General features: G+C 41.3%; 1 protein-coding gene across 6 annotated transcripts in view; it reads left to right on the top strand.

Moving 5' to 3' along the window:
• RASAL2 (RAS protein activator like 2) overlaps positions 1-27,837 on the top strand; it is a 349,262-nt gene that overhangs the window by 318,852 nt on the left and 2,573 nt on the right. For 4 of the 6 annotated variants that reach the window (XM_042976554.1, XM_015543801.2, XM_015543797.2 and 1 more), the window contains 8 exons: positions 6,272-6,416; positions 7,085-7,321; positions 8,962-9,163; positions 11,279-11,478; positions 12,259-13,120; positions 19,928-20,062; positions 21,905-22,107; positions 23,714-23,801. In XM_042976554.1, the coding sequence (XP_042832488.1) occupies positions 6,272-6,416; positions 7,085-7,321; positions 8,962-9,163; positions 11,279-11,478; positions 12,259-13,120; positions 19,928-20,062; positions 21,905-22,107; positions 23,714-23,801 (2,072 nt within the window). The remainder of the gene's footprint in view (positions 1-6,271; positions 6,417-7,084; positions 7,322-8,961; positions 9,164-11,278; positions 11,479-12,258; positions 13,121-19,927; positions 20,063-21,904; positions 22,108-23,713; positions 23,802-27,837) is intronic. The other 2 variants (XM_042976556.1, XM_015543799.2) reach the window with 1 other exon arrangement.

A 27,837-nucleotide genomic window follows, 5' to 3' on the forward strand; every position in this document is an offset into this window, starting at 1 on the left:
CCTCTGATTGATGTGATCACCAAGAGTAAGAGGTAAGGTGGATCTGAGAAATATTCAAGAAGTTGAGCTGATGGGACCTGGCAACTTCAGCTTGTGAGAATATGCCAGGGTTGGGGGTGGAGACCAGTTATTACAATGACTATTGGGCCTTGGTTACGAGAAGGATGATGAGGTTCTCAACAGAGGTAAAGAACACAGAAGTAGTAGGCTTGAAAGATGGAAAATGATATTTCCACTTCATGGGTATTCAATTTGAAGTTCTAATAGGAAATCCCCAGGGGTTCTAGGTAAGAAATCTCAAGACATTTGCCTAGGTGTCTCCTGGAAATTTAGGACCGAGTTACCCATGTGGAGGGATAAATGAAGCTACAAGATTACAAGAGCAGAAAGAGACTGGGCCAGAGACAGGTCTTACAGTGCACCTAGGCTTGTGATATAGATGGAAGGAAGAGGAGGAATCAGGAAAGTGATCACAAAGAAAAAGCACGCGTGCGCACATGCACACAAAGCAGGAAAACCAGGAAAATCCTGAGTCCTAGACACCAAAAGAAATGAAAGCATCAACATCCTCAAGAGATTGAGGAAGGTAGAGGTTAAGAAAGAAAAAATGGCTATTGCATTCGGTAACTTCACTAGTGGTGGCTGGGACTGCCATCAGGAGGACAGGAACTGGGTTGTACAGGGTAACATGTGAATGCTCAAAAAATAGGACCATTGTGCTTACAAGAAGTAGACTCACTATAGTAGCCATTAGTTCCTACTCTGCAGAAGTAAATTATTTCTCTTCCTGCATCCTGTCTTCGTATTTTTTTCTCTAAGTTATGTGCTTTAGTTTAAGATCTAGTGGGAATTTACAAGAATAGTGAATATGGATTTTCATTGATACGAAAGTTACAGAGATTCATAGTCTCACATAAAGAGTTTTTTACAGTCATATCAGAAAGTATATCTCATGGCTTCCTTCAGTGATTTGTATTGCCTTATAAAAGGCAATGATGAAGCATCTCAACCATACGTAGTCTCCATTATATGGACATAGGGGTAAATTATGTGTAGACCACCTACCTCTTAAAAATCAAATATCTGTATTCTGCCATTCAGTGTACTATACAGGATTTCCAAATAAATAATTTCCAAAGTGAAAAGTAGATGCAAGTACTTTGATAGGATTGTGAATAATTAGTTGATGGGCTAAATGAGACATGAAAATTCAGTGAGCATGGGAACAAATTCACATAACCCCACAAAGATCTCTATTCCAAGAGCAGGGACCAGGGTAGTGAAAATGGCTGCCGCTTCCAAGCGCGTAAACAAAATTAATTGGTAAGCTTCTTCAGGGCAGAGATTCTCCTGTCTTCTTCCCACTTAACTGCCCACAGTTCTAGTTAGCCTTTATATCTTAGACTCTCAATGGCCGATTTTTCTGCTATATTTTACTTTTATAACAGAAACTTCCTTTTGAAAACAACTTACAGAGTATCTGTCTTGGAGCCAGTGTAAATTCAGACTTATTTTATATGGTTTGATATAGTAATAAGTGAATTTTCAAATAGTAATCCTGAAGAACTGCAAAATATTTTCAGTTACCTTATAAAGATTGAATTATTTTTGTCATACAAGACTGTACTTACTATGGCAGGAGCCTCTAATCCTTCAGTAAGTATCAAAGAAAAAGGCTTCACAGTGAAGTCTCCGTAAACCAAGAAATTAAATTAATAAGGACAGCTGAGCACTCAGAATAATTAAAGTTCAGTTATATTTCATACCCTTTGGGCAAAAAAATAGATGTTCTTTCCAGACTGCCTGAAGAATTCTCAGAAAACTTAGTTAAAAGTTACCAGTCATGTTATACAATATGTATTTATCTTGATTAAGGCATTATTATGTACTGCACAGACATAACTGAGGTGGCTTAGTTAGACTTGACTTAAAGCTTCCACCTGTTAACACCTGTTACCTTTCTGACTAAAATCAGATTGCATGTTGATACCCTGTGACACACAGAAATACCATCTATGAGATACAGAAAAGCCCCTGATTTCCACCCTTGGTGACAGAGGCAAATTTTATTTTAGCAATGATATGACCATACCTACTGACTTATTTATACACAATTTGGATGCTAGATAGTAATGAGTTAATGATTTACATAGAAAATACACCATAGAACGTTCTAGGTACAAAGTCACATTTAAACAATGTAGTAAGTACCCCTTTGGCTCTGATCTTTTTCAAAGACAAGTGAGCAAATGCAAATGGATTACTGAATCTATCTCAATAATTTTTGATCAGGTAAGCAGCTTCTAGGTGCAGATCTATAAAAGGTTTGCCTTTCAGTGTGGTGTTTTCCACATTATCAGACAGGTTATAGTTTCAAAGGTGAAAATAATTTTCTCAGTTTGGGAGGACTTTAAATATATCATAATCAGGTAAAAAAAATCTTTAGACAATTGATTTATATAAATTTTGTTTTAAGTTTATTTACTTTGAGAGAGACAGAGACAGCACAAGCAGGGGAGGGGCAGAGACAGAGGAGAGAGAAACCCAAGCAGGCTCCGTGATGTCAGCTTAGGGCCCGATGTGGGGCTCGAACTCATGAAATGTGAGATCATGACCTGAGCTGAAACTGAGGATCAAACGCTCAACCAACTGAGCCACCCAGGCACCCCTAGACAACTGATTTACTTCTGGACCCTTGTATTATTTATTTGGCTCTTTTCTTGGAGAGTAAAAAATAATTCTTAAAGTTTATCAATGATTCATTAATATTAGTATTGTTTCCCTAAACTAGATATAGCCTCAAAGAACTCACTAAACAGAATATTAATGGTATAAATTTAGAGGTGGGCCAACTTTTATGTGGAATATTTGACATTGATGACTTAGTTTTAAATTTAGCTGCTCTTTTTTAATATAATTTATTGTCAACTTGGCTAACATACAGTGTATATAGTGTGCTCTTGGTTTTGGGGGTAGATTCCCGTGATTCAACACTTACGTAAAACACTCAGTGCTCATCCCAACAAGTGCCCTCTTCAATGCCCATCACCCATTTTCCCCTCTCTCCCACCTCCCAACTGTCAGATTGTTCTCTGTATTTAAGAGTCTCTTATGGCTTGCCTCCCACCCTCTCTGTTTGAAACTATTTTTTTCCCCTTCCCTTCCCCCATGGTCTTCCGTTAAGTTTCTCAAGTTCCACATATGAGTGAAAACATATGATATCTGTCTTTCTCTGACTGACTTACCTCACTTAACATAATACTCTCCAGTTCCATCCATGTTGCTGCAAATGGCAGGATTTCATTCTTTCTTATTGCCAAGTAGTATTCCATTGTACAGCTAAACCACGTCATCTTTATCCTTTCATCAGTTGATGGACATTTAGGCTCTTTCCAGAATTTGGCTACTGTTGAAAGCACTGCTATAAACATTGGGGTACATATGCCCCTATGCATCAGCACTCCTGTATCCTTCAGGTAAATTCCTAGCAGTGCTATTGCTGGGTCATAGGGTAGATCTATTTTCATTTTTTAAGGAACCTCCACACTGTTTTCCAGAGCGGCTGCACCAGTTTGTATTCCCACCAACAGTGCAAGAGGGTTCCCGTTTCTCCACATCCTCGCCAGCATCTGTTGTTGCCTGAGTTGTTAATGTTAGCCATTCGGACGGGTGTGAAGTGGTATCTCAGTGTGGTTTTGATTTGTATTTCCCTGATGATAAGTGATGTTGGGCATCTTTTCATGTGTCTGTTGGCCGTCTAGATGTTTTCTTTAGAAAAGTGTCTATTCGTGTCTTCTGCCCATTTCTTCACTGGATTATTTGTTTTTCGGGTGTTGAGTTTGGTAAATTCTTTATAGATTTTGGATATTAACCCTTTATCCGATATGTCATTTGCAGATATTTTTTCCCATTCCATCGGTTGCCTTTTAGTTTTGTTGATTGTTTCCTTTGCAGTGCAGAAGCTTTTTATCTTGATGCGGTCCCAGTAGTTCATTTTTGCTTTTATTTCCCTTGCCTTTGGAAACGTGTCAAGCAAGAAATTGCTGCAGCTGAGGTCAAAGTGGTTGTTGCCTGTTTTCTCCTCTAGCGTTTTGATGGTTTCCTGTCTCACATTTAGCTCTTTCGTCCATTTTGAGTTTATTTTTGTGTATGGTGTAAGAAAGTGGTCTAGTTTCATTCTTCTTCATGTTGCTATCCAGTTCTCCCAGCACCATTTGCTAATGACTGTCTTTTTCCCATTCGATACTCTTTCCTGTTTTGTCAAAAATTAGTTGGCCACCCATTTGTGGGTCCAATTCTGGGTTCTCTATTCCATTGGTCTATGTGTCTGGTTTTGTGCCAATACCATACTATCTGGATGATTACAGCTTTGTAGTAGAGTAAATTTAGGTGTTCTTTAAATGAGGTAAATTGTGTGGAAGCACATAGTATAGGGGACATTGAGAACATGTCACATACAAATCTTGCGAGAATTTATCAATATTTTTGGGTGTTTTCACTTTATGAAAAATTATTTTTAAATTGCATGTCTAGAGCCCCTACTAAGTGCCATGCACCATATTGGATACTTTTCTATTCATGCATTATTTCTGATCCTCACCACAGGTCTGTAAGGGTGGGAGTTATTGACGCCATTTTATTAATAAGGCAGCTGAAACTCAGACTTTTAGTTAAATGACTTCTCAAGGCTCCCCAGTAATTAAGTGATTTGACCTTAGGTCTGTCTGATTCCAAAGCGTTTACTTTTTCCATCTACTAATTTCCTATTCTCCAAACATTTTCTTCCAAATAATCATTTCCCATCCTCTATTATAGCTACTTTTTAAATCTTCACTTGCCTCACTACTTACCCTTTTGATAGAAAATACTCCTCATGATGCTACTGCTAATTAATTTTGCAGAAGTTTTTGTTCATGTCCATGAAATCTATTATAACTAGCCTGAACTTTGAATGATATGAGCAGATTTGAAAGGATCTTTGCACGATCTACTCCTTTGTCATAAAGACCTGTAAAAACCCAAGAATAAGGGTGTCTGGGTGGCTCAGTCGGTTGAGTGTCAGACTTTGTCTCTGGTCATGATCTTGCAGTTCATGAGTTTGAGCCCCACATCGAGCTCACTGCTGTCAGTGCCAGGCCCTCTTTGGATCCTCTGTCTCCCTCTCCTTTTGCCCCTCCCCTGCTCACACTCTTTCTCTCTTGAAAATAAACATTAAAAAAAAAAACAAGAATACATGCTATCATTTCTGATAAATATTTATTGAACATCTGCAATGCTTTGAGAGCTATTTGGTAGGCTGGAGATTCAAACATGAATAGAAGCTGGCCCTGACCTCCAAGGGTATTCATCCTAGAGGTGTGAACGTGAGACAGACATGTGAACAAAGAGCACAAAACATTGTGAAACACAGAACACTAGAACATACACAAGGTATGGTGTATAGTGGAGGATAAACAAGTAAGGAAAGGATTTGTTCGTTCAGGGAATATTGGGCATATCCTATAGAGGATGGGATATATAAACAGTGCTTCTAAGCTTCTGTGAAGAAATGTCTGCTACATTTTTTCTACTATGTTGAATGACTATCCCCTTTACAAGAGGTAAGCCTAGAGACCCTTACCTCAAATCTATGTTTGACACCAGCATTAGCACTAACACCTTAGGTGGGTATTCAGTCAAGCGTGGGTTCTTTTTTCTTCTAAAATAATAACAACATTATTCATCCTGGTAGAGCAGCCTTATAACAAATAACGAGTCCCTGCTAATTAAATATATTTGTGGAGCACTTGGGTGGCTCAGTCAGACATTAAGCCTCTGACTTTGGCTCAGGTCATGATCTCGCGGTCCGTGAGTTCGAGCCCCGCGTCAGCCTCTGTGCTGACATCAGAGCCTGGATCCTGCTTCAGATTCTGTGTCTCCCTCTCTCTCTGCCCCCCCACCTCAAAAATAAAGAATTTGTGGTTTCAGGTAAAAGATTTAAAGCTGTATCATTGTTGAAAGTATGATCATTATTATTATTTTTATAAATACCACGATGGTGAGGTTAGCAATTGCAGTTTTTCTGCTTCCAAGATGAGGAAGATAAACATCATATATGGGAGGTGGTAACCCTTGGGGTCTAAAGCAGCAACAATCCTTCATGCCCTCCATGTCAGGTCTCAGAAAGAAATTCCCGTTATACATTTTAGGACAGAAATCCTAAATCCTTTTATTCTGTTCAGGAAGACGCTGTTCATAGTTACACTACCTGTCACCTTCTCTCTTCAAACAGGGGAGTTCATCAAAGCTCTGTACGAGTCAGATGAGAACTGTGAGGTGGAGCCCAGCAGGTGTTCCTCTAGTGAACTGATAGAGCATCAGAGCAACCTGAAAATGTGCTGTGAGCTGGCTTTCTGCAAGATCATCAACTCGTACTGGTGAGCAGGTGTCAGTGCCTCAGCCTCTGCTCGCGGAACTTCAGTTTTTCCATGTAAAGGTCATCACAGTGTCAACTGTAGTATCTCCCACCCAGAGAAAGGACTTAGGGGGAAGATGGAAAGTTTCCCTAATGTAGTCCCCTCTGAAGTCCAAATCTCCACTGTAAGCAGAAGCACCTGTGAACTATCTACATAAATATAATATTTCCCCAGAATAGGAGCACCACGTCCTCTAATTCCCAAAGTATTTCAATGGCTTTCTGAAGTGTTTACCCGTGTTAGACAGTTGTGTTAATGATTTTTGATCATCGTTCCAACCCCTGCAATTGGTGAGATTTTGGAAGTTTTGAAGAACGCTCTTTAGAGAGATTATGGTAAGCTCTGTTAAACCAGATGGTTCAGTCAGGAGCCTCATGCCATTTTCCTACGTTGCAAAACTAAATTTACACTAATCCCTGAGTTTTATGGCTGTGGGTTTCCAGTCTCCATCTGGGCTTCCGTGAATTTTCCACCAACTCGAAGCCATGAATCAGGCAGAATTCTCTCCACTAGGCTCTCCTCTTAGCCTGGCTCTAGAGCAGGTGTGTTGGGCCAGATGGGATCACTTGTGTCTTCTTGGGTTATGGTACTTTTGTATTTAGAGGTTTTGATCTTTTTTCCTTCCCCAGTGTTTTCCCTCGTGAGTTGAAAGAAGTGTTTGCGTCATGGAAGCAGCAGTGCCTGAACCGTGGCAAACAGGACATCAGCGAGCGGCTCATCAGTGCCTCGTTATTTCTGCGTTTTCTGTGCCCAGCCATTATGTCTCCCAGTCTTTTCAACCTGATGCAAGAGTATCCTGATGACCGCACGTCTCGGACTCTGACTCTAATTGCCAAGGTCATTCAGAACCTGGCTAACTTTGCCAAGTAGGTGTCACTGCTATAAGCACTTTTAAAAACATTGTTTAAAAAAAATACGTGACACCTAAAATTTGGATGGGGGTGGGGAGCCTCATCACTCGTATTACAAGATTTTCGTTATGGTGGTATTCAACATAGAAGAAAGGAGAAACAGCTTAATATTCACTTTACAGAGGAATGGTTCGGTAACCTATGGTACATGCATTCAGTAGAATATTTGCAGCCACTACAGTGTTCACCAAAAATGTCCAATAATATGGAAAATGATGCAGATACAATTATACTATATGGAAAGTGCTATTCAAAACTTTAGCAAAAAAGAAAAAGGATACTAGAAGATACATATGCTGTTATTCCAGAAATATGTTAATACAAAAACTAAAGTATAAAACGTTAGGAGAAACCATCTGACAAACTCAGTGGTTACATTATCTAAGACAATTGGCCTGGCCCCTTCAAAGAAAAAAGTCAATGTCATGAAAAATTGAAAAGATCGAGAGGGACTATTCTAGATTTTAAAAGATTGCAATGCTTGAATCTTAACTGGATCTGAACTGGGAAAAAAAAAAATCTATAAGTCATTTTGGGACAATTAAATGTGGACTATATATAAGATGATTTAAAAGTTTTAGCGTGATAATAGCATTGGTTTATGTAAGAGATGTTCCTTATTCTGAAGAAATGAGTGCTAATGTATTTAGAGTTTATGTCTGCAACTTAGTTTAAAATGGTTCAGCAAAAAAAAAAAAAAAAAAAAAAAAGTATGTAGAGAGAAAGTGAAAGCAAACTTGGCAAAATGTTCGCAGTGGGTTAATGTAGAGGAATGGCATATGGTTGTTTGTTGTATATTCTTTCAACTTTTATATAGGTTTAAAATTTTTTTAAAAGGGAGTTAGAAAACCATTGGGGAGGAAATGCACTCACATGTAAACAGCAGCTATGTTTGGGTGGTAGAGTGTGTCCACTCACACTCTTTTCTTGCCACTTTTCATTGTTTCCAAAAAAGACAAGATTCTCTATTAGCAGCGTATTGAAGGAAGAAAGTGGAACTTCAATGAGGCAGATTGTTTTCTAGTGTAAATATTGGCCTTTTGGAAGTGTACTATTTTAACTTTGTGTACCCTATATTTACAGCAGCACAGAAATAGACATATTTACCCATATTTGAGCTAATTCTGCTAAAAATTACTTCTAGCTTATTTTGAAAGAAATTTTCTGGGCTGAAGATACCTAGAATTTAGATGGGCAAAGAAGAGAGGTTCTTCTCTAGCAAAAATAAATAGCATGCAGTGCACACAGGCTTGGAGAAGCGGCATATATTCAGGAGACTCTGAAGAAGCTAGCAATATTGAAGGTTTGTACCGATGAGCATGTGGTAGGCAAACGAAGGTTATTTACAGAGAGCTCTAGATACCAGAAAAAAGAGAGTTAGCTTTCGCCAACAGAGACTAGAAGGCTATGCAAAGTATTTGATTGTTACATCAGTATTAGGAAAGTATGTTTTAGCATTTATCACTTAGCAGATTATAAATTAGTCACTTACCTCCCCAAAATAAAAATAAAAAATTTAAAGCTCAGTGTAAAGTCAACTCAGACATCTCTTTTCCTGAATATGTCCTTTCTCATTTTCTCTCCCTCTACTTCAGATTTGGTAACAAAGAAGAATACATGGCATTCATGAATGATTTTTTAGAACATGAATGGGGTGGAATGAAGCGCTTTCTTTTGGAGATCTCTAATCCGGACACCATCTCGAACACACCAGGCTTTGATGGTTACATTGATCTGGGCCGAGAGCTTTCAGTTTTGCATTCCTTACTGTGGGAAGTAGTTTCCCAACTTGATAAGGTAAAGTAGGCTGGAAGCATAATGGGAGATGGGAGATAGAGAACGTTAATGTACCTGGATTCTGGAAAGTATCCACAGAGTGACAGCCTTCACGCTTCCTGCTAGTCGAAAACGACCTTTTGTGCTAGAAGTCTGGGAGTAAATAGCTATCAATTCTGCATCAAATGCGTGCCCTCCAAACCAGGAACTTCTAGAAAGCCATGAGATTATTCACATATATTTTTAAGAAATTAGCTGAATTAATGGAGTATATATTTCTATAAATACATACATATATGTATATAACATTATATATAGCATGTCTAAAACCTTGCCTGGAAACTAACATCAAATATTGCCATACGCAGGTTTATTCATGTATAAGCAGGATGAGATAAAACCTCATAATAATCCTAACAAAAGTGTGGACTTGGAAAAATATTGAGACTATTATGTTTAAGTGGTTTAACTCATGAGTTTTTTTTTTATTCTGCAAGTCAGAAGGTTCAATGTAACTATTAGTACTACGGAGTTGCATGGGATCTGAAAATCCTGATGTTTTCTTTCTCTACAGATGTGAATTTTAAAAACAGAAAATACTATTTTTCATCATTTATTTTCTGAGTATAAGCTCAGAATCTTGTTATATACCATATTAGTAACTAAATACATACCATGCCAATCATTTGCTTCCTTCTGGAATTTTTCAAAGAGGAATCGAATTTATAATGGAAAGTACTCTTAGACTCTGGCTAGGTTTATCACAATAATTATTTATTGATGTTTTTGTTTGCTACAGGTACTTCATAAATAGGTGTGGTGGTATGTTAGAATAACTTCAAAAGCAAAGTTATTTTTTTGTGATAAGAATGTATTTGTTTTCCTCCACTTTCCTATTATCCTTAAAAATGTTGTACCGATAAAATGGGGGAGGGGAGTAAAACCTATTAATAAAGACCGCTTTCCTGAGGCAATGTAAATGGTAGGGTGTCCTACCATTTGTAAAATAGTAAACTCTTATTCTTGAGGGCCCCTTCTTCACTTGTAGGAATACTAGCTAGATTTTGAGTTGCAGCTATGCTGAGGTAAATTCCTTGAATACAAATCATGGCTCAAGAAAGTTGAGCAGGTAAAGGCTATTCTTGAGGTGGCGTTTGAGTGCCCATTCTACCCATTGGAGCAGAGTTGAAGAGACTTGGTTGTTGAGAAGACAAAGGAGACCCAGAGGCAGTCTTGTAGAACTGGCCTAGAGTTGAAGGGTCCCAAAGAACTCCATAAGAATAAGAATTCCCCCAAAGAAAAAAATGATTGAGATGGATAAATCCAATACTAAAAAGTTACTCTTTGTTGAATAACTGCATCGGTGGGATGCGGATACAGTAATCCTGTGAAATAGGCCTGGTTGATTTTGGGCTGAGGTCCTTTCAACAGGCTTTGCTATGTAAACATGCTTTGTCCTTTTTAATCTGTGTTTAGTCCTGGAAACCAGGGGTAAATCTAGACATATCTCACAGAGTTTACCTGCTTTTGCTGTTTAAAAAAAAGATTGTCTTGCTGATGCAAACCCAGTTGACAATAGGTCAGAGTTCCCTAAAGGAAATGGGATAGTAGATGGCAGTATATCATCTGTGTTCCCTGCAGTGCTCCAGACCCCTGAATGCAACACCTTCCTGTATGTTGGCATGCATTTCTTTTCTCACATGATGTCTTTTCTTTGGAAGTTTCATCACACTAGCCGATCCTCTGGTCTCGAAGTCCTTTGGTTAGAAGGTGTTTGGTTCTTCCCCTACCCTCCCCCACCTTGATCTACTAGCCTTCCAAGGATTTAGTTTGCTTTGCATGCCTATTTTAGTTGGAATGGCAATAGTTTGGTTGTTTTGAGCATGTCTTTTAATTTTTATTTGCATAATCCTAATTTCTATTTCCTTTCTTTCCTCGATGTCTGCTGCACCTTGTTTCGCCTCCTCCATTCATCTCGACGCCATGGTTCTGCTGCTCCATAACAATGCATTATGAACCTGCCACTCCCATATGCAAACACCTACCCTTCCCTCCAACCTACACCCCTCCATCAATGGGCATCGTTGTCCCAAAAACAATCCTTGGTGGATGTCGCAATGCTTATTATCCAATTAGGGTGAAAATTCCTTCCTACAGGCGACCGTGGCAAAATTGGGACCTCTCCCTCGAGTTCTTGCTGATATTACCAAGTCTCTGACTAATCCTACACCAATACAACAGCAACTAAGACGCTTCACTGAGCATAACTCCAGTCCAAATGTCAGTGGAAGCCTCTCCTCTGGGCTGCAGAAAATATTCGAAGACCCCACTGACAGGTATGAAACAGAGAATTTAAATAAACCGTTGTCTCAGAGAGAGGTGATGTTTAGAGACTTGGCAGAAATCTATTTATTTGTTGAATTTATAACTTGAAAGTCATGATCAGTTGGAAAAAACATCTGACCTGAGATAAATCCAATTGTTTGTCCTAATAATACACAGGATCTAGGATTCTTATTTTCTACAGTGATATTGTAGAGTTATAATATGTTCAGCAAACATTGTTTAAAAATCTAGGTCCGGCTTAATGGAAGATTAAGGGCTTTGAAATTTCTATTTCCATATATTGTAGCACTCAAAACTCTGGAGAACCTCTGTTAAAATCACTTTATGGCTGGCGGTGTCAGCCGGATAGGCAGATACAACGTTGATGCTCACACTGACCCTCTTTTCTGGATTGGCAAGACTTGGGCCTTTAGCAGTGACCCTTTGGTTGTACCTCAGCCCTGCTTCCTCCTCTTGAAGGTTTAGACAGAAGTAATTAACTGTGAATCAGAATATTTGGGAGGGTTTAAAGCCTAACTAGGATATGACTAGAATTCTAGCAGAAACTGAAGACAATGATGGAGAGGTAAGCACAGCGTTATTCCCCACCTTTGGAGAGAAACTAAAAATTTTGGATTTTAAAGAATTGTAACGATGAAATCTGGGTTTAGAAACCAATGTAAGTGTCCACATTGGGACTGTGAGCCTTTGGAATGTTCATATGCCTGGGTTGAAAAAAACTGTTTTGAATTTGCCCCAGGAGTAATTAAGGGTCCTCTCCTTTTCCACAGTGATTTGCATAAACTAAAATCTCCAAGCCAGGACAACACTGATAGCTACTTCAGAGGGAAAACATTACTGCTGGTGCAGCAAGCGTCCTCCCAGAGCATGACTTACTCTGAAAAGGATGAGAAGGAAAGTAGCCTTCCTAACGGTCGGAGCATCTCCCTCATGGACCTTCAGGACACTCACGCTGCTCAGGTGGAGCATGCGCCTGTCATGCTCGATGTGCCTATGCGCTTAACTGGAAGCCAGCTTTCCATAACCCAGGTGGCCAGCATCAAACAACTGCGGGAAACCCAGAGCACTCCCCAGAGCGCACCCCAAGTGAGAAGGCCCCTGCACCCGGCCTTGAACCAGCCAGGCAGCCTCCAGCCCTTGTCATTCCAGAACCCTGTCTATCACCTCAATAACCCAATTCCGGCAATGCCAAAGGCCTCTGTGGATTCCAGTTTGGAGAACCTAAGCACTGCCAGTTCCAGAAGCCAAAGTAACAGTGAGGATTTCAAACTCAGCGGGCCCAGCAATAGCAGCATGGAAGATTTCACCAAACGCAGCACCCAGAGCGAGGATTTCTCCAGGCGGCATACTGTGCCAGACAGACACATACCTCTTGCTCTGCCACGGCAGAATAGTACCGGGCAGGCCCAGATCCGGAAAATGGACCAGGCTGGGTTAGGTGCCCGAGCCAAAGCCCCGCCATCCCTGCCACATAGTGCTTCCTTACGTAGCACGGGGAGCATGTCGGTGGCCTCTGCAGCCCTCATGGCCGAACCTGTGCAGAATGGGAGCCGGTCCCGGCAGCAGTCTTCCTCCTCCAGAGAGAGCCCTGTTCCCAAAGTGAGAGCGATCCAGAGACAACAAACACAGCAGGTAGTAGGGGGGAGAGCTGGAGGGGTGTGGCTTCCACTTATCCAACTGTTTCCCTGGTTCTTTGTATATAAATCATTAGGAAATCCAATTTCTAGCAACGTTTCCACTTAAAAATATGTTCTGCAACGTTTTTTTAGTGCTTGTTTATTTATCTTGAAAGAGAATGTGTGTGTGTGTGTGCGCGTGCGCGCATGCGTACAAAAAGGACCAGAGAAGGAGAGAGAGAATCCCAAGCAGGCTCTGTACCATAAGTGTGGAGCCCTGATGTAGGGCTTGAACTCACGAACCATGAGATCATGACCTGAGCCGGTGTCAGACCCTTAACCGACTGAGCCACCCAGGAGCCCCGTTTTCTCCAACTTTTAGATGGAGAGAGGAAATGCAAGGTCTGGGAGGCTTCTGCTTAGGTGAGGCTGCAGAAAGTAGCTTGACTCATTACCCTCAGGAGACTATCAACCACACAAAGAGCTTTTCCTTCCCTTCGAGCAGCTGAGCCACTACCTATGTGTGCACTGGGAACAGATCGGTGTTGCATGAATAATTAGAACACATACACTGTGAAACCTATAGGCCAGGTGAACCATAATATATTTTGGGAATCCGGACCCTGAATCCTCAATTTTTTTCCCCTACAGTTTCCAGAATAAACTTTCGCGTTCCGAGTCAAACATTTAATGTAACTGCTCTCTATTCCATCCCCCACCTCCCTCTGGAAATTATAAGTCCCCTGTGCCTTTTCCTGGAAATGACTAGAAAAATAAACAACTGAGCACCTATAAAGACAAGGTAAAGGAGAGAGGTAAAAAGATAGAAACACAGGCGGTTGACAGTGCTGTAAACATTTCCGAATCCCTTCTATTTCTATTTGCATGGGTAAGCCCAGCTAGTGTCATACCCAGTCTTAAGACTCCTGGACTTCTTTCTTGACAAATAAAAAGTTTTCCCGAGAATTTGATCACTCGTGTCTTCCCTACCGAATACATTTTCAGGCACCGATACATATTTTGCTTTTTGAAACAAACTAATAACCTGAGGAAATCATGTGTAGGTATATATTTAATCTTTCATCTAAAAAAGATTTTTCAACTTTGTATTTGCTGACCTTTCTTTGAAACCTGATCATACTATATGAGTACTAGGGAGCTTTGTGATTGGAAGAGTTCTATGCCACATCCTTTTGTCAGCGAGACCACTGGTCAGAGGAGACTGCCATAAAACCCCAATGTATCTTTTTAATATATTTGCTCTTTATAGGTAGGCATTTACCGATTTGGCTGTTTCTGCCGCTACTCTGCTGTGATCAGAGCCCTTGCCCCTAGCTTGATCGTTACTGTTTAAAAAAAAATAACAAAATTAGAACATTGACAGAATCCTGGGATACAGAGGTAAAGGCAGAGTTGAAAAGTACGACTAACTTAAGTTGCTTCCCGCAGCCAGCTTCCTAGGCAGAGCTTCCCGGTAGGTCCTTCTTTCCAGAGAAATAAAGTTTTCCTTCAGTCTTAAATTTTTCATTTTTATTTGGCTTATATTTCCCCAAATTTCACCAACTCGTTTGATTTAATAAGCATTTTCATCTAAAGAGAAGGAAAGAAGAGTAGATACAATGAAAATGCTTATGCGTCGCTATATCTTTCATAAGTATGTCAAATTGTGTCATATATATTCTCTTAATCTGTTTGTTGGAAGGCAGTCCTTCTTACCTTATTGTGGTCTTATCCACATGTTGCTTTTATGCTAGCTTCTAGTTGAGGCCAACCACTTTCAGAGAAATGAAGTGTTTACTGAGAGGAGAAAAGAAAGATAAGGAATTTTGGAGATGGAGTGCTGGGTGGAGGCAGACATCCACTCAGGGGTCTAAATGCAGCATGGGGGCCCTGAACATGAGAAGAATCTCAGATTGGCAGAGAGGGACAGGACAACGGAAAGGGCCCTCCAACCTGCTTTTCAAAAGCTGGCTCGGGCCCAGCCCTGGACAGAAAAAAGGAATGCTAACCCCTTCCCCGATTTGATATAGTCCTCAGTTGTCAGGGTGTGTGACTCAGACTGATGGTTTATAAATATTTTAAATTAAATAGCCTTCTGAGTGATCATCTGGAACCAGGTATCATTTATAATGCTCAGGTATAAGCAAATGTAGCACCTGTCACACAAGCAGTTAGTACAGTTTCTCTGGGTGAAGAGAAGGCTGTCTTGGGTAGATGGGAGGTAGGAAATGGATATGGTCTCCCAACAACCAACTTAAAAACGTTTTGTGCCACAGCCATGAATGAACTGGGGTATGCCTGTGTTATATTGGCACATGAGGCACAGACACCATGAAGTGGCCTCACACGGCTTTAAATATTCACCTCTGTTTATGCCTTCGCTGGTAGTGCCACCATCGTATCAGTTAAAGCATAAATCACCCTATTTTTATTGCTCAAGTTTCTGGTTTTTCTACACTCGCTCTTTCTATGCAGATGGTTTATTCTTTCAAACTTATGTTGTTATTTTCTATTCCTTATCTTTCTGTTTCTTGCTTTTCTCCTCTCCCGTGAAGCCTCTGAATTTCTACATAATCAGCGCATTTTTGGCAAATTCCTTTACATATTGTAATTGCAAATTGTGTTGGGGAATTCTTCTCTCCCAAAAACTAGAGGATCTCTTTGTGGGGATTGTTCTGTAGGCGTGTGTAATTATCAGCGGCTTTGTCCCATGCAAATTCCATCTGTATCTTAGCACAAAGGAGCGGCCATTGTTGGCAGGCTTACTAGCTTTGGTCTTCTCCATGTACGTACTGAGTAGGAAGGAAACAAAATCCTAGTGAAACAATCTACAGAGAAGAGATTTCTTTTTTTCGGGAAGCTGCCTTCAATTTTTTTTTACCCTTCTCAGCCTCTCTTTGGATTCCCCCCTCTCATTTCCCTGTCCGTTTTGTTTTCCATGTATTGTGTACTCCCTGTGTATAATAGACTGTATGTATAATGTATGTGTTCAGATATAGCGTGTTACATAACCTCAAAAATTCAAATTTGAAGAGACTTTTAAAATAGGTATCTGACAAGCCTGTTGGAATGATGCTCCAGCTTTCACACTCAGATATGTTGAACCCTCTCCTAACCAACCTCTTCAAGAACCCTCAGAGTATACTTGTTTAGTCAGCCCTTTCTTTGGTGTAGACCGCAGAAGTGCTATTCATTATGAGAACCTGACTGAACCTGACTGGTGCAGACTTTGGAGAAGCTGAAACCAACGAGTCTTATTTATATCTAGTAAATACTAGCAAGGGACAGGGAACTGGCCTGTTCATTGTCCTCAGCATAGCCAGGCTATGACTAATTATAGGCTCGGAGAAACTGCCATCTCAGGCCCTTTTGCCCTAAAGCATTGGTATTTTTCCCCAGAGAAACCCTATACAGCTGTATCTCAAAGGGGGGACAGTCCTGGTAGGAAATCCTGCTGCTTTTCTTTTTGTCTTTTTCATCCTTCATTTTCTTTAATGATCCGCTGTTGAAAGTCAGTGGATACAAATACTCTTCCTAAGGCTATAGCTAAGCAAAATGGGATTTGAAGCACTTACCAACATCTTTTCCCAATCTCTTTGACTATAAACTAGAGGTAATAAATTTTGCTATCTTTGCCAGCTTGTAAAGGAGATGCAACAATCATTGAAGAAAAAGCCTTTGATGCACTTCCAAAGGATTAGAGGAAAAGACATACATACATTAGCTTTCTCTTAGTAATACATTATACTTTAGTAATGAATTCTAAAGAGAACCAGAGTATTCATAAGTGAATAATATTTTATTGAGCATCTATTATGCAATTACATAGTCACTACCATTCAAAGAATGCTATATATAATATGGTACCCTGCCTCAAGGATTGATGATCTAATTGGGAAATAAGACCAGCGCACACGAGACCAATAGAAAAAAATGTAAGAGACGGTATATAGTTTTTAAAATAAAGAAACCAAAAAACCACCTCTATTTTTGATGTGTTCAATATTACTTTTCTGTTCTTTAAATGTTTTACTATGAATACAAGGAATAGTTAATATTCTTTTCAACACTTATTGACCACCTACTGCTATGCAGAGTGCTTGGATATATTAGGAAGTGGTTGAAAATCAGAATTAACCAGTACAATAGGAATAGACCTAAATGCCCATTTCTATCATACAATCTCTTAAAATTCATTGGACATTCTTAGTCTTTCTGAAGATATGGTAGTACCACCATCACCAGTGGAATGAGCCAAGCTCGTTTTACAACTAGTCAAAGCCTAGATTGTGCTAAGGAGTCGTTGTTTTAATACCCTTTTAGGGGCTGAGATCGCTCCTTAGTGTGTTCTAGGAATATCTTTAGTGTGCGTGTATAGGCACCCAATAAATAGATAGCCCATAACAAGTTACAGGGAAAGAAAGTTCATTCAAGCAACATCTTGTTAACTAGATAAAACGGAAAGCTATTGAATTAGCTGCCTTGAAGTAACAAATTCCAAACAGTAAAGTTGTTATTAGTTTTAGTACCTGCTTTATCTCAAACTGCTACTGAATAGAAAATCCTGGTTTCACAGAAAAGCAGCTTTTCTCTGCCCTGTGTGCTAAAGTGATAAGATCATGAAATTAAAAAGGCATTTGTCTCCTTTAAATATTGGCTTTCTATTAATTTTTTCAAACCCATAACCGCATTCTTTTGCCTTTCAGGTGTATATATATCAAAAAAAAAAACAAAAAAAACAAAAAAAAAACCCTAAACCTCTTGTAAAACTATTTTTCTCTGCCAATGGTGAAGCAGTTTATTGTGCTCTGCTTTTAAAGTCCAGCAGGGGGAGAACTAATGTGTGTGTGTGCATGTGTGTGTAAAGTACCTTGCCATTTACAAAATGCTTTTCCATGTGGACTCATTTGCTTCTTATAATAATTTTTCATGTGGATAATTACTACCTTCCACTATAGATGATACTCTGTCCTCTGTCCTATAGGCCAGTATTTCTAAAGTGTGATGCTCAAAATTATTTAAGTATACATGATGTCTGTTTAATTACTCATGTAATTAATTATTTTAACACATATTAGAAAAATATATGACTATCAATATTAATAATATTTATAAATATATAACCTCAAAGTCATGATTTTACTGATATTATTGTTTAGCATAAGGACTTAGCTAACTGGAAAAGGTCTTTTTAAAAAGATGATTAATAATATATCAGTGAAATGTTATGACAAAAATAATAAAGTGATAAATGAATGAAGTATAAGAAACATAACCTACATACCAGAGTGGAGATGGAGACATGTTTACATGCTCCTTGACACAGTGGAGAAATTGATTTTAAAGGAGGAACTTCTAGCTCGAAGTCCATTAACAACTGCTTATGTGTGCATCAGGCGTGATGCCGCTTTTTACTGATGTACATCTGTAATCTCTTTGTAAATCAGCCAGACCAGGTTCTGCTTCAAACCTTTAAGAAACACCCTCATATTACTTGTTTTGTGTATTTTGCAGTTTATCCCAACCTGTCTTTGATAACCTTTTAGTCTCTGCAGCCAGTATTTTTCATCTAGTCTTTCTAAATTGCAAAGTCATCAAAATACCCGTTCTTTTAAAATAGCTGTCGATTTAGAGTTTAACTGGATTCTACTTCAGAATGACATAAAGATAATCTTAAGGTAGATAGCCTTTTTAGAATTAAAATAGGTTTCTATTTTGAGGACCAATGCTCCATAATCCCATAACTGAAGGGAATTTTCTCTCCCATACAGAGCTGACTCACATATGATAGTGCTTTGTTCCCGCACTATCTCTCTCTCTCCCTTCCTGCCTCCCTTGTTCTCTTTCTCTCTCAAGCATACTGGAGAAAAAGAATTCGTTTTATATTTCTAGCATTGTAGAGAAAGTACTAACGTTAAGTAAGCTAATATAAATTGTAGTATCCAATGCTAGTTTTCTAAACATCAGTATGATAATATCCAAGCTCTGTAGTACTCTGTAGTTTGCAAAGAACTTCACATACATTATATGACTCAATCCCTACAACTCCCTATGAGATACTAGGATGGGTGGTGATGGTGATGGTGGTAATATCTAATCGGTGAGATTAAGAAAAGAGTATTGAAGAGATTAAGGGACTGTTTAAATGGCAGAGTAGCTACTTAAGATCAGAATTCCTATCACTCTAGTGTATCAGTATTGGAAAAGGGCACTTTATCTGGCTATCCTAACTGGATTGAAATATCCCTTAAACGAATCCAATATCTTTTGTTTTGATCCTGTATTCTTCAAGAAACTGTCTGGTCTAAAATATAGACTTCTGAGTGGTGTTAACTCATTAAGAAGTCCACGCTCTGTAAAAATGACCAACATCACTTGTTTTTTCTCTTTCTCTAAATGATTAATGTGAAAATTAAGGATTTGGCATTCTGATACATAAATGGGTACCTTGTGAGTTTGTTCGTCTCTGGGTTAAACAGCCATTTCCTCAGCTGAGCAGCCAACCATTGAGTCATGCCTTTTCTCTCATTCTGTCATCATTGTAATTTCATTGGTAATTGAACCACTGGAGTAATGAACAATTTTAAGGCTGTGGCTCTCTTTTCTTGGATGTGATGCATAGGAATTTCTATTCAGAATAGTGTATTCTTCTACAAGGAGATATTCTTATTCTTCACCTCCAGCCTTGTCATTAATAAAATATTACTTAGAACTGAGAGCATTTATTAGATCACTGTTATGACCTCCAAGAGGAACACCCTTTGTGAAACCTAACTAGTGGACGAGCTGTTTGGGGAGATGCTAATAAGTGTTTCTGATGCAGGTTCAATCACCTGTGGACTCTGCCACAATGTCCCCAGTAGAGAGGACAGCAGCCTGGGTTCTGAACAATGGACAATATGAAGAGGATGTGGAAGAAACTGAGCAAAATCAAGATGAATCCAAGCATGCTGAGAAGGTAGGACTCGCCCATCTTTACTAACTTGCTGGCCCCACAGTGAGAGCCCATCCGAGGGGTTGTCTAGCCACGAACTTGAGCTCTTCACCCCCAACAGTGTCAACTCCATATCTTATGTTATCCATCATATCCGTATCTGTATGACAGTTCAGTAGTGTCCGTGTGCAAAAATCTGCAGCAAATGTCCGGCAGCCTGGGGTGGGAGATTTCATTTTCCTTTTATGTAGGTTAACTTAATTTGCAAAACATTCTACTGTTCATTTCTTATCATTGTAGGTGAATATTTAGTGTTTCTATAAACCTGTTGCTAGTCTTCAACCAAGGCTTTTATGTAGGTTATGTAGGTTAACTTATGTAGGTTAACTTAATTTGCAAAACATTCTACTGTTCATTTCTTATCATTGTAGGTGAATATTTAGTGTTTCTATAAACCTGTTGCTAGTCTTCAACCAAGGCCAAAATTACCCTTGGACCAGACTTCCTTTCCATGTCTTGTTAATGATTTTGTCTTTTTTTTTTCCTTCTTCTTTTTGCTTTTTCTGGATAAAGAACTTCCAGTTTTATATTGATTTTTAAGCGGACATTATCTATTATTTCTGTTTTGTTTTGAGGAAAAGTTGACACGGGAAGAAGGGATCATCAAGAACCTTGACCCATGTGTGGCATTCTCTCATTTCATTAACAACCACACAACTGGTTACTTATCAGCATGATGTTAAAATCCGAAAATGACACACAGAATCCTAAAATATGCTTATTGATGCAGTCTCCCTTTTCATACTGTCATTAAAACTGTCATCTTTGACCTCTGGATTAACAAATACAGTTTAGGATCGTGAGGTTGGGTAAGCAGAAGCTAACTGCTTGATCGTCCATTAAATTGATATTATGTGAAAATAGATTGCATCTTACACAGCACCGTAGGGATTTATCATGAATTGAGGTAGACCATATACGAGAAATCCTATGCGTCTCACTTCACCTAGAGATGTGACGTTCCAGTATACTCAGACCCCAGCCACTGCAATATCAGTATAGAAAGGGGCCATGTAACCAACTGAATGATAGTTTGTAATATAAAGCTTTAGTTTACATAAATTTATATAAAGCGTTAGTGAGAAAACAGACAAACGAGTTCCAGGAAGCAGTACCAAATTGAGCAGATGAACCACATCATGAAAATGGGCCAAGATTCAGTATTCGTCAGCCCTGGAGAGTGTGTAGGCCTTTGGCTTAGTGCTTGTGACCTGAATATTTTATACTCCGACAGTCGACAGTCGACAGTCGGGGAGAGAGCGGCAACAGCTTACTTTGCTGTTTCCGATTCTGTTTATTGATTCAGTAGCGTAACATTGTAGAAATGTTGCCTGTTCTCTGAAGGGCTGATTCTGGTAGAGTGAAGTCATGACGGTCTGCTGAGCCAGGCTATGTCGGAGATCCTAGGGTGCAGGTGGTGATCCAGAAACCGCTCCTCTGGCAGACAGCCGGCTTTTGGCTTATTTTAAGTGATTCGTCAGGCTTCTATGTACTGGTTCTTTTTTTTTTTTTTTTTCTCCTGCCCCCATTTGTTACAGATTGGACGTGGCTTGTAGCAACGGGTAGTTTAATGTGGAAAGAGATACATAAATGTGTAGATCTGAGGGGCCAAGTGAAGATGCAAAATGTGACGCTAGGGGAAGGGAGGACGGAGCTCCTTTCCCAGTTGCGCCTTTTGATCATTTGAAAGAGTACTCGCGGCCCGGGGAGTGGCAGCCCAGACAGCGTCCGGCTACGTTGCTTTCTAAAACCCGTGTTAACTGCAGTCTTTCCCTCCGTGTGTTTGGCGCCTCTTCCCTGCGCCAGTACGAGCAGGAAATCACGAAGCTGAAGGAGCGCCTGCGAGTGTCCAGCCGGCGGCTGGAGGAGTATGAGCGCCGCTTGCTGGTGCAGGAGCAGCAGATGCAGAAGCTGCTGCAGGAGTACAAGGCGCGGCTGGAGGACAGCGAGGAGCGCCTGCGCAGGCAGCAGGAGGAGAAGGACAGCCAGATGAAAAGCATCATCAGCAGGTCGGGCGGTCGCCGGGTGGAGGGTGTGGGCCGCTCGGGGGCACAAACGGCCGGGACGCGTTTGCCAAGCGTGAGGCCTTAGTACACGTCCTTTGAAGACAGAGGTAGTCTGCCTCTCTTTCGTCGTAACAATTAGGAAAGAAAAAACGGAAATGGAGCGACTCAATGTCCAAGAGTGACTTAGTTTTTCCCGAGTCCAGAGACATGGAAGGGGGTGTCGCTGGATATCTTTGGGGCCAGAGAACTAAGAGACGGTGCCAAGGATGTCCAGGGACATGGAGGGGAGGGGTCGGTTGTACCCAACACGAAGCACCTACCTACCGCGGGCCAGGCACTCTTCTTTTTTTGTTTGTTTGTTTGTTTGTTTTACATTTTTAATATTTTTAATGTTTATTTTTGAGAGAGAAAGAGAGAGAGAGAGAGAGAGAGACCACAGGCAGGGGAGGGACAGAGAAAGAGAGAGAGAGACACAGAATCCGAAGCAGGCTCCAGGCTCTGAGCTGTCAGCACAGAGCCAGACGCGGGGCTCAAACCCACAAACCGTGAGATCATGACTTGAGCCAAAGTCAGACACTTATCCGACTGAGCCACCCGGCTGTCCCTTTTTTTTTTTTTTTTTTAAATGTCTATTTATCTTGAGAGAGACAGACAGAGACAGAGCACAAGCAGGGAGGAGGCAGAGAGAGAGAGGGCGACACAGAATCTCAAGCAGGCTCCAGGCTCTGAGCTGTCAGAACAGAGCCCGATGTGGGGCTCGAACCCACGAACCACGAGATCATGACCTGAGACGAAGTCAGACGCTTAACCAACTGAGCCACCCATGCGCCCCCAGGCATTCTTCTTAAGTACTTTATAAATAATAATTGGCTTAATCAGTTAATAAAAATGTATTGAATGCCAGCCTCTGAGGCAGATATTATTTTCATTTTACACATAAAGGAACAGGCACCAAATCCGTTAAGGCACTTGCCCAAGGTCATTTAGCAGGGCAACCAGGATTTGAAGCCAGGCAGTCAGGCTCCAGAGTCCACGCTCCTAACCACTGTGCTTCAGTACTGCCCAGTGCTGCGGAGAGGTCAATCAAATCAAAGACAGAAAAGGTTTGTTGTTTCACAAGCCTGGAGGGAATTATCAGTCGTGGAGCAGTTTCATGGAGTTGAGTGTCAGTGGGTTAAGGTATGAGTGGCGTTTGAGAGAGAAAGTCGGCCTACTGAGCATCGCACACTCTTTGAGAAACTCTGCTGAGCAGGGGAGAGAAGGGACAGCTGTTACAGGGGAACTTGAGATTAAGAGAGGGTTGTTAGCTTTTTGTTGGTTGGTTTGAAAGTTTGCGATGAAATAATCTGTGCTGAGGGAAGGATCCGGCAGAGGAGAGGGAAGAAATGATGATACTGTTCCAGAGGAGGTGAAAATTCACGGATCTGGTCACAGGGAGAGAAGTCAGCCTTGAATGTCTTCTTCCAAGGCGGGAGAGAAGAAAGCAAGCGTGATTCCGGGCCTCTTACTGGGAAGGAGTGGAATCTGGACTCCGCTGAGTGTGGGTTTCTTGCGCCCTACGTTAGCTGGCTTCTCTCTGACGTCCATGTCTCCTCGCTGCACATTCTAGGCTCATGGCTGTGGAAGAGGAACTGAAGAAGGACCACGCTGAGATGCAAGCCGTTATTGATGCAAAGCAAAAAATAATTGATGCACAGGTAAGCAGACCTTGAATGTAGTGTAAAGGACTTGTTTGTAGTAACTGTTGAATTTCCTGGCTTCTGACCTTTTGGAAATGCCAAGGCACGTACTGGAAAATGGGTCATTGGAAAGTGCTCCGCATTACCTTTTAAAGATTAAGAGTTCCTAAGTATTACTTTTCCTTTCTTTCACTGGTGATAAGTGTGTCGACCCAGCAAAGTATTAGCGTGCTTAGTGCAGTTGCTTGACAGATCTCAACCTAGTGCATGATGGGGTCTACTCCTTTCCTCGTGGAAAGGAGGGCATTCTCCGAGGGGGTAACTGTGAAAAGCACACTGCATGTGTCTGGCTTGTGACCTCCACTGACCATTGCTTGGCTGTGATGTTCACGGTCTTGTTAGTCACGTCCACTGCGCCATCGACCTCTAGCCCCACGTACCAGTGGAACTGTAGGGGAAGGACGGGGTCGTGGAAGGTACCTTTCCTTGCTGCTCTTTCAGTTCAGGGTTTGGCAGCGACGCTTGGGATTTGCTTGGCTGCCCTTCTTTGTTGGCGCTGCGCTTAGAGAGCCTTTTAGTCCTGATGAAATCAGAACCTGGGCCTCCGCTCACTGTGACGTACACCTGTGACTCTAATGGCCTGATGACTGCCAAGAGCACCTCACAGGGGCACACCAGTGATCAGAGCAAAATCCAAGAGGCAGGAAACACTGATGATTTCATTTCATTTCATCAATGCACAATATGGTTGTATTTCTTAGAGCCAAACGGATAACAAAAGACAGGTGCGGTTCTGATAGCGGATGGTCTAACCGCAGAGGGTATCGCCTTCCTGAAGACAGCCAACCCACACGGGTTTGCATTTTTCACCCTTAACGACCTCATCCTATCCCTAAGCTATGAAATAAAAATGGGAGCAAGGACTTCACGTTCTATTCCCTTCTCTGCGTATCAGCCAGGGGGCGTCTATGTGAGAGCCCCGGGGATTCTTAAGCATGCACGTAACACCCTCTGTCTAGTTTCCTAACAGGATTCATGTGGCATGGGGTTTATTTTTCAAAGGAGTTGGGAGTGGGGCTGAAAGCAGAGCCCTGAAAGGAGACTTCCTGGACCCCATGCTCCACACGCAGCTTGGAGGCCAATGTGAGCCTTGCTACACTTGTCGGCGGATTTCTTGGGATAGTTCGGACTCTGTAGTTTCTGGATATTTGGACCTCATAAGAATCAGAAGAGAGCTCTGCTGTAATCATCTGGCTTGGTCCTTTTTTTTTTTTTTTTCCAACCTCTCTAGGTGTCCCCAAGGTGGGCGAGGGAAGGGTAGTAGAGACAAGGCCATTTTGCCATGCATACTATACAAATTCATCCCAGAGCCTCAGAGAAACGGCCCGGATACAGAAGGCCGTTTAGTCAGGCAAACTACTGTTAATAAGTTTTCAGTTTTGGATTTTCAGTTTGACAAAATAATCCAGGAAGAGTTCTATTAATAACCACACCAGGAGAGATTTTGGTTCTGATGAGATGAAACAGATCATTTTCATAATTCCAGCTGGTCTAAAACTGTGTCAGTCTTTAGCAGAGGAAGCTTGGGTCTGTTACGATCATGGCTCCGTACACAAAGATTGCTACCCACTCCTGTCCCCTATATTGACATCGAGGACAAGACGATGGGGTGTGAAGCAAGAGCCCTAGGCATGGACGGTGACAACAAGGAAGGGAATAGGATCTCTCAGGCCTCGAAAGCTCTGGACAGTAAGGACCTTCTCGAAGTTAGCCAGGAGGGCATCACTGTTCAGCAATGGGGGAAATGTGATCCTTGGGGCATCAGTCAGTGTCGGCTTGTGGACTGGCTAACCCAGATATTTGGGGGCCATACCTGAAGACAGTGGTTTTCAAATGCTTTCATTCCGTGGCCTATTTTGGTCGAACCAAGGGGACCTTCCGTAGATCAGTTCCCAACCGCTCATGTTGACCACCATCAACAAGGACCATTCTCAGCTCAGGGATTAAATCACCCTGAGGGTGGCTAAAATAGCAAATTACTTTTTCGAACATAGGCGTTACCGTACAATAAGCTTTCTACCAGAGGCCCACCGTGGATCCCTGAAGAATACTTGGAGAACCCACCAGACCACATTTTGAAAACCAGTGTATCACGTATAGCACAAGTCATAAACACTAAAGCTAATTTCTTTTTTAAAAAGTGTAACCTCCAGTTCCAGTTGTTGTCTTACTGACACATTAAATTCTGATTATAGCAGAAGACTTTGAACCTCTTTTGGCATCCTTTGTATTGAAAGACCTTTTATATCAGATCCTTTCCTTACATCTCACGTGTTTGATGGGGCAGAGCAGCCTTTCTGGCTGCATTGAATGGAATGCACACACGTTTGGGTGAAAGCTTCCCAGTGAGGTAGCCCATACTTTTATGTCCCTGGCATCTTGCTTGGTGCCACTGGCAGTGGAAAATATTTCTGAACTGAATACGGTTGCCTTCCTTCTATTAGAGCTGATCCCAGCATTTCCCAAAGCGCTAAAGGCCTGGTGCCCAGTGAGCTGGTTTTCATCTGTCCACGGTCCTGCGCCCCCAGAGGCAAGACTTGTCCCCGAATTCAGTCTCTCCGTCCCCTAGAGTTTATGCTGTGAGGCCTGACCTGGCTCAGCCACTTCCTAATGGGCACTGCGAGAGGATGTGCGTTCCTCTGGTGAGGGCAGAATCACCTGTCTTGGACCCTGTGGCACGGCCGTGGGGATCCTGGTGATGGAACTGAGGGGACCATTTCTCAAACGTCACACTAGGGACTGTGCCACTTTCACCCCCACCCCAGGATCTCTCCACGTGGCTCAGATGGAGAACAGAGAAGGGCTTCCCCTCTGAGAAGCGAGCAGCTGCCTAGTTACGGTTGCAAAGTGATATCTCCGCTGTGTTAAATTACAGGTCATAAATGGAGATGAGATTATTCAAACAGGCAAGTAAACCCGGTCCGTGCTCTAGCCGAGCAGTCCCAGCCCTGGCCCAGCACACTGGCCTCCTACGCATTCCAGCTCCTGCACTCCCCGCACTGGAAATCCTTCCCGCCAGGCGTGGACTAGACTGCTTTGCCTTTCAAGCCAGGCGGAATCGAAACGTCAGAGCATCTTTGCCAACTGCGCTTGACTTTCAAAAGTCCCGATTTGATTCTTTTTCTTTTACTTTTTGTTTTATTTTGAGAAGTTGGCAGTGGGGGGAACGACAAAAGGGAATTTGTCCACTTGGAAACTTTCAGCTTTTCAGCAGGGGGTTTTATCTGGCTTCAGCTGTTACTCTTGTAGGAAATAAATAATTGCAACCCTTCTTAGCCTTCTTTTTGACCCTTTAAGGATCAAATAACTTTTTACGAATTAAAAAGACATATATTTGGGGGTAAACCTGAAGAATCCTACGTTCCTTAGTATTTGGGCCTTATAATTTAATACTGAAATTTCTTTTTTAATCATTTCAAGATATTCTTGACCAGTTATTTTGTTCAGAGATGATTCTTAACCATCAGAGGGAAATGTCATATTTGGTCCCCACTCTTTACTTCCTGGTAACCCCTGGCCAGTCCTTACCTACTGGCTTTTTTTTTTTTTTTTTTTTTTTTTTTTTTAAGTAGGCTCCACACCGAGCATGGAGCCCAACATGGGGCTTGAACTCACGACCCTGAGTTCACCACCTGAGCTGAGATCAAGCCAGACACTCAACCAACTGAGCCACCCAGGTGCCCCCTCTGGCTTGTTAAAGATCTGTACTTGTTATCCCAGAAACTCCATGGACTATGGTTTGTTTGTTTTTTTAATTACTATTTTTTAAGCCTCACAGATCTTTCTTTCTTTGAGTTTGGCCCACCCTGAAAATGAGTTACCCGCCCAGAATAAAAAGAATCTTACACTAGATGAATGCTGACCTAATAATGCTGATTTTATGTGTCTTACCACCTGAGATCTCCATCAGGGAAAAGGAGGACACTTTTTTTTAAATGATAATAACAAGGTTTTCATTTTTTCATGCTTTTGAAACCATTTAGCCCAGCTGCCC

The sequence above is a fragment of the Panthera tigris genome, chromosome F3 (genome assembly GCF_018350195.1).
Source record: "Panthera tigris isolate Pti1 chromosome F3, P.tigris_Pti1_mat1.1, whole genome shotgun sequence".
In the NCBI taxonomy this organism is placed as follows: Eukaryota; Metazoa; Chordata; class Mammalia; order Carnivora; family Felidae; genus Panthera; species Panthera tigris.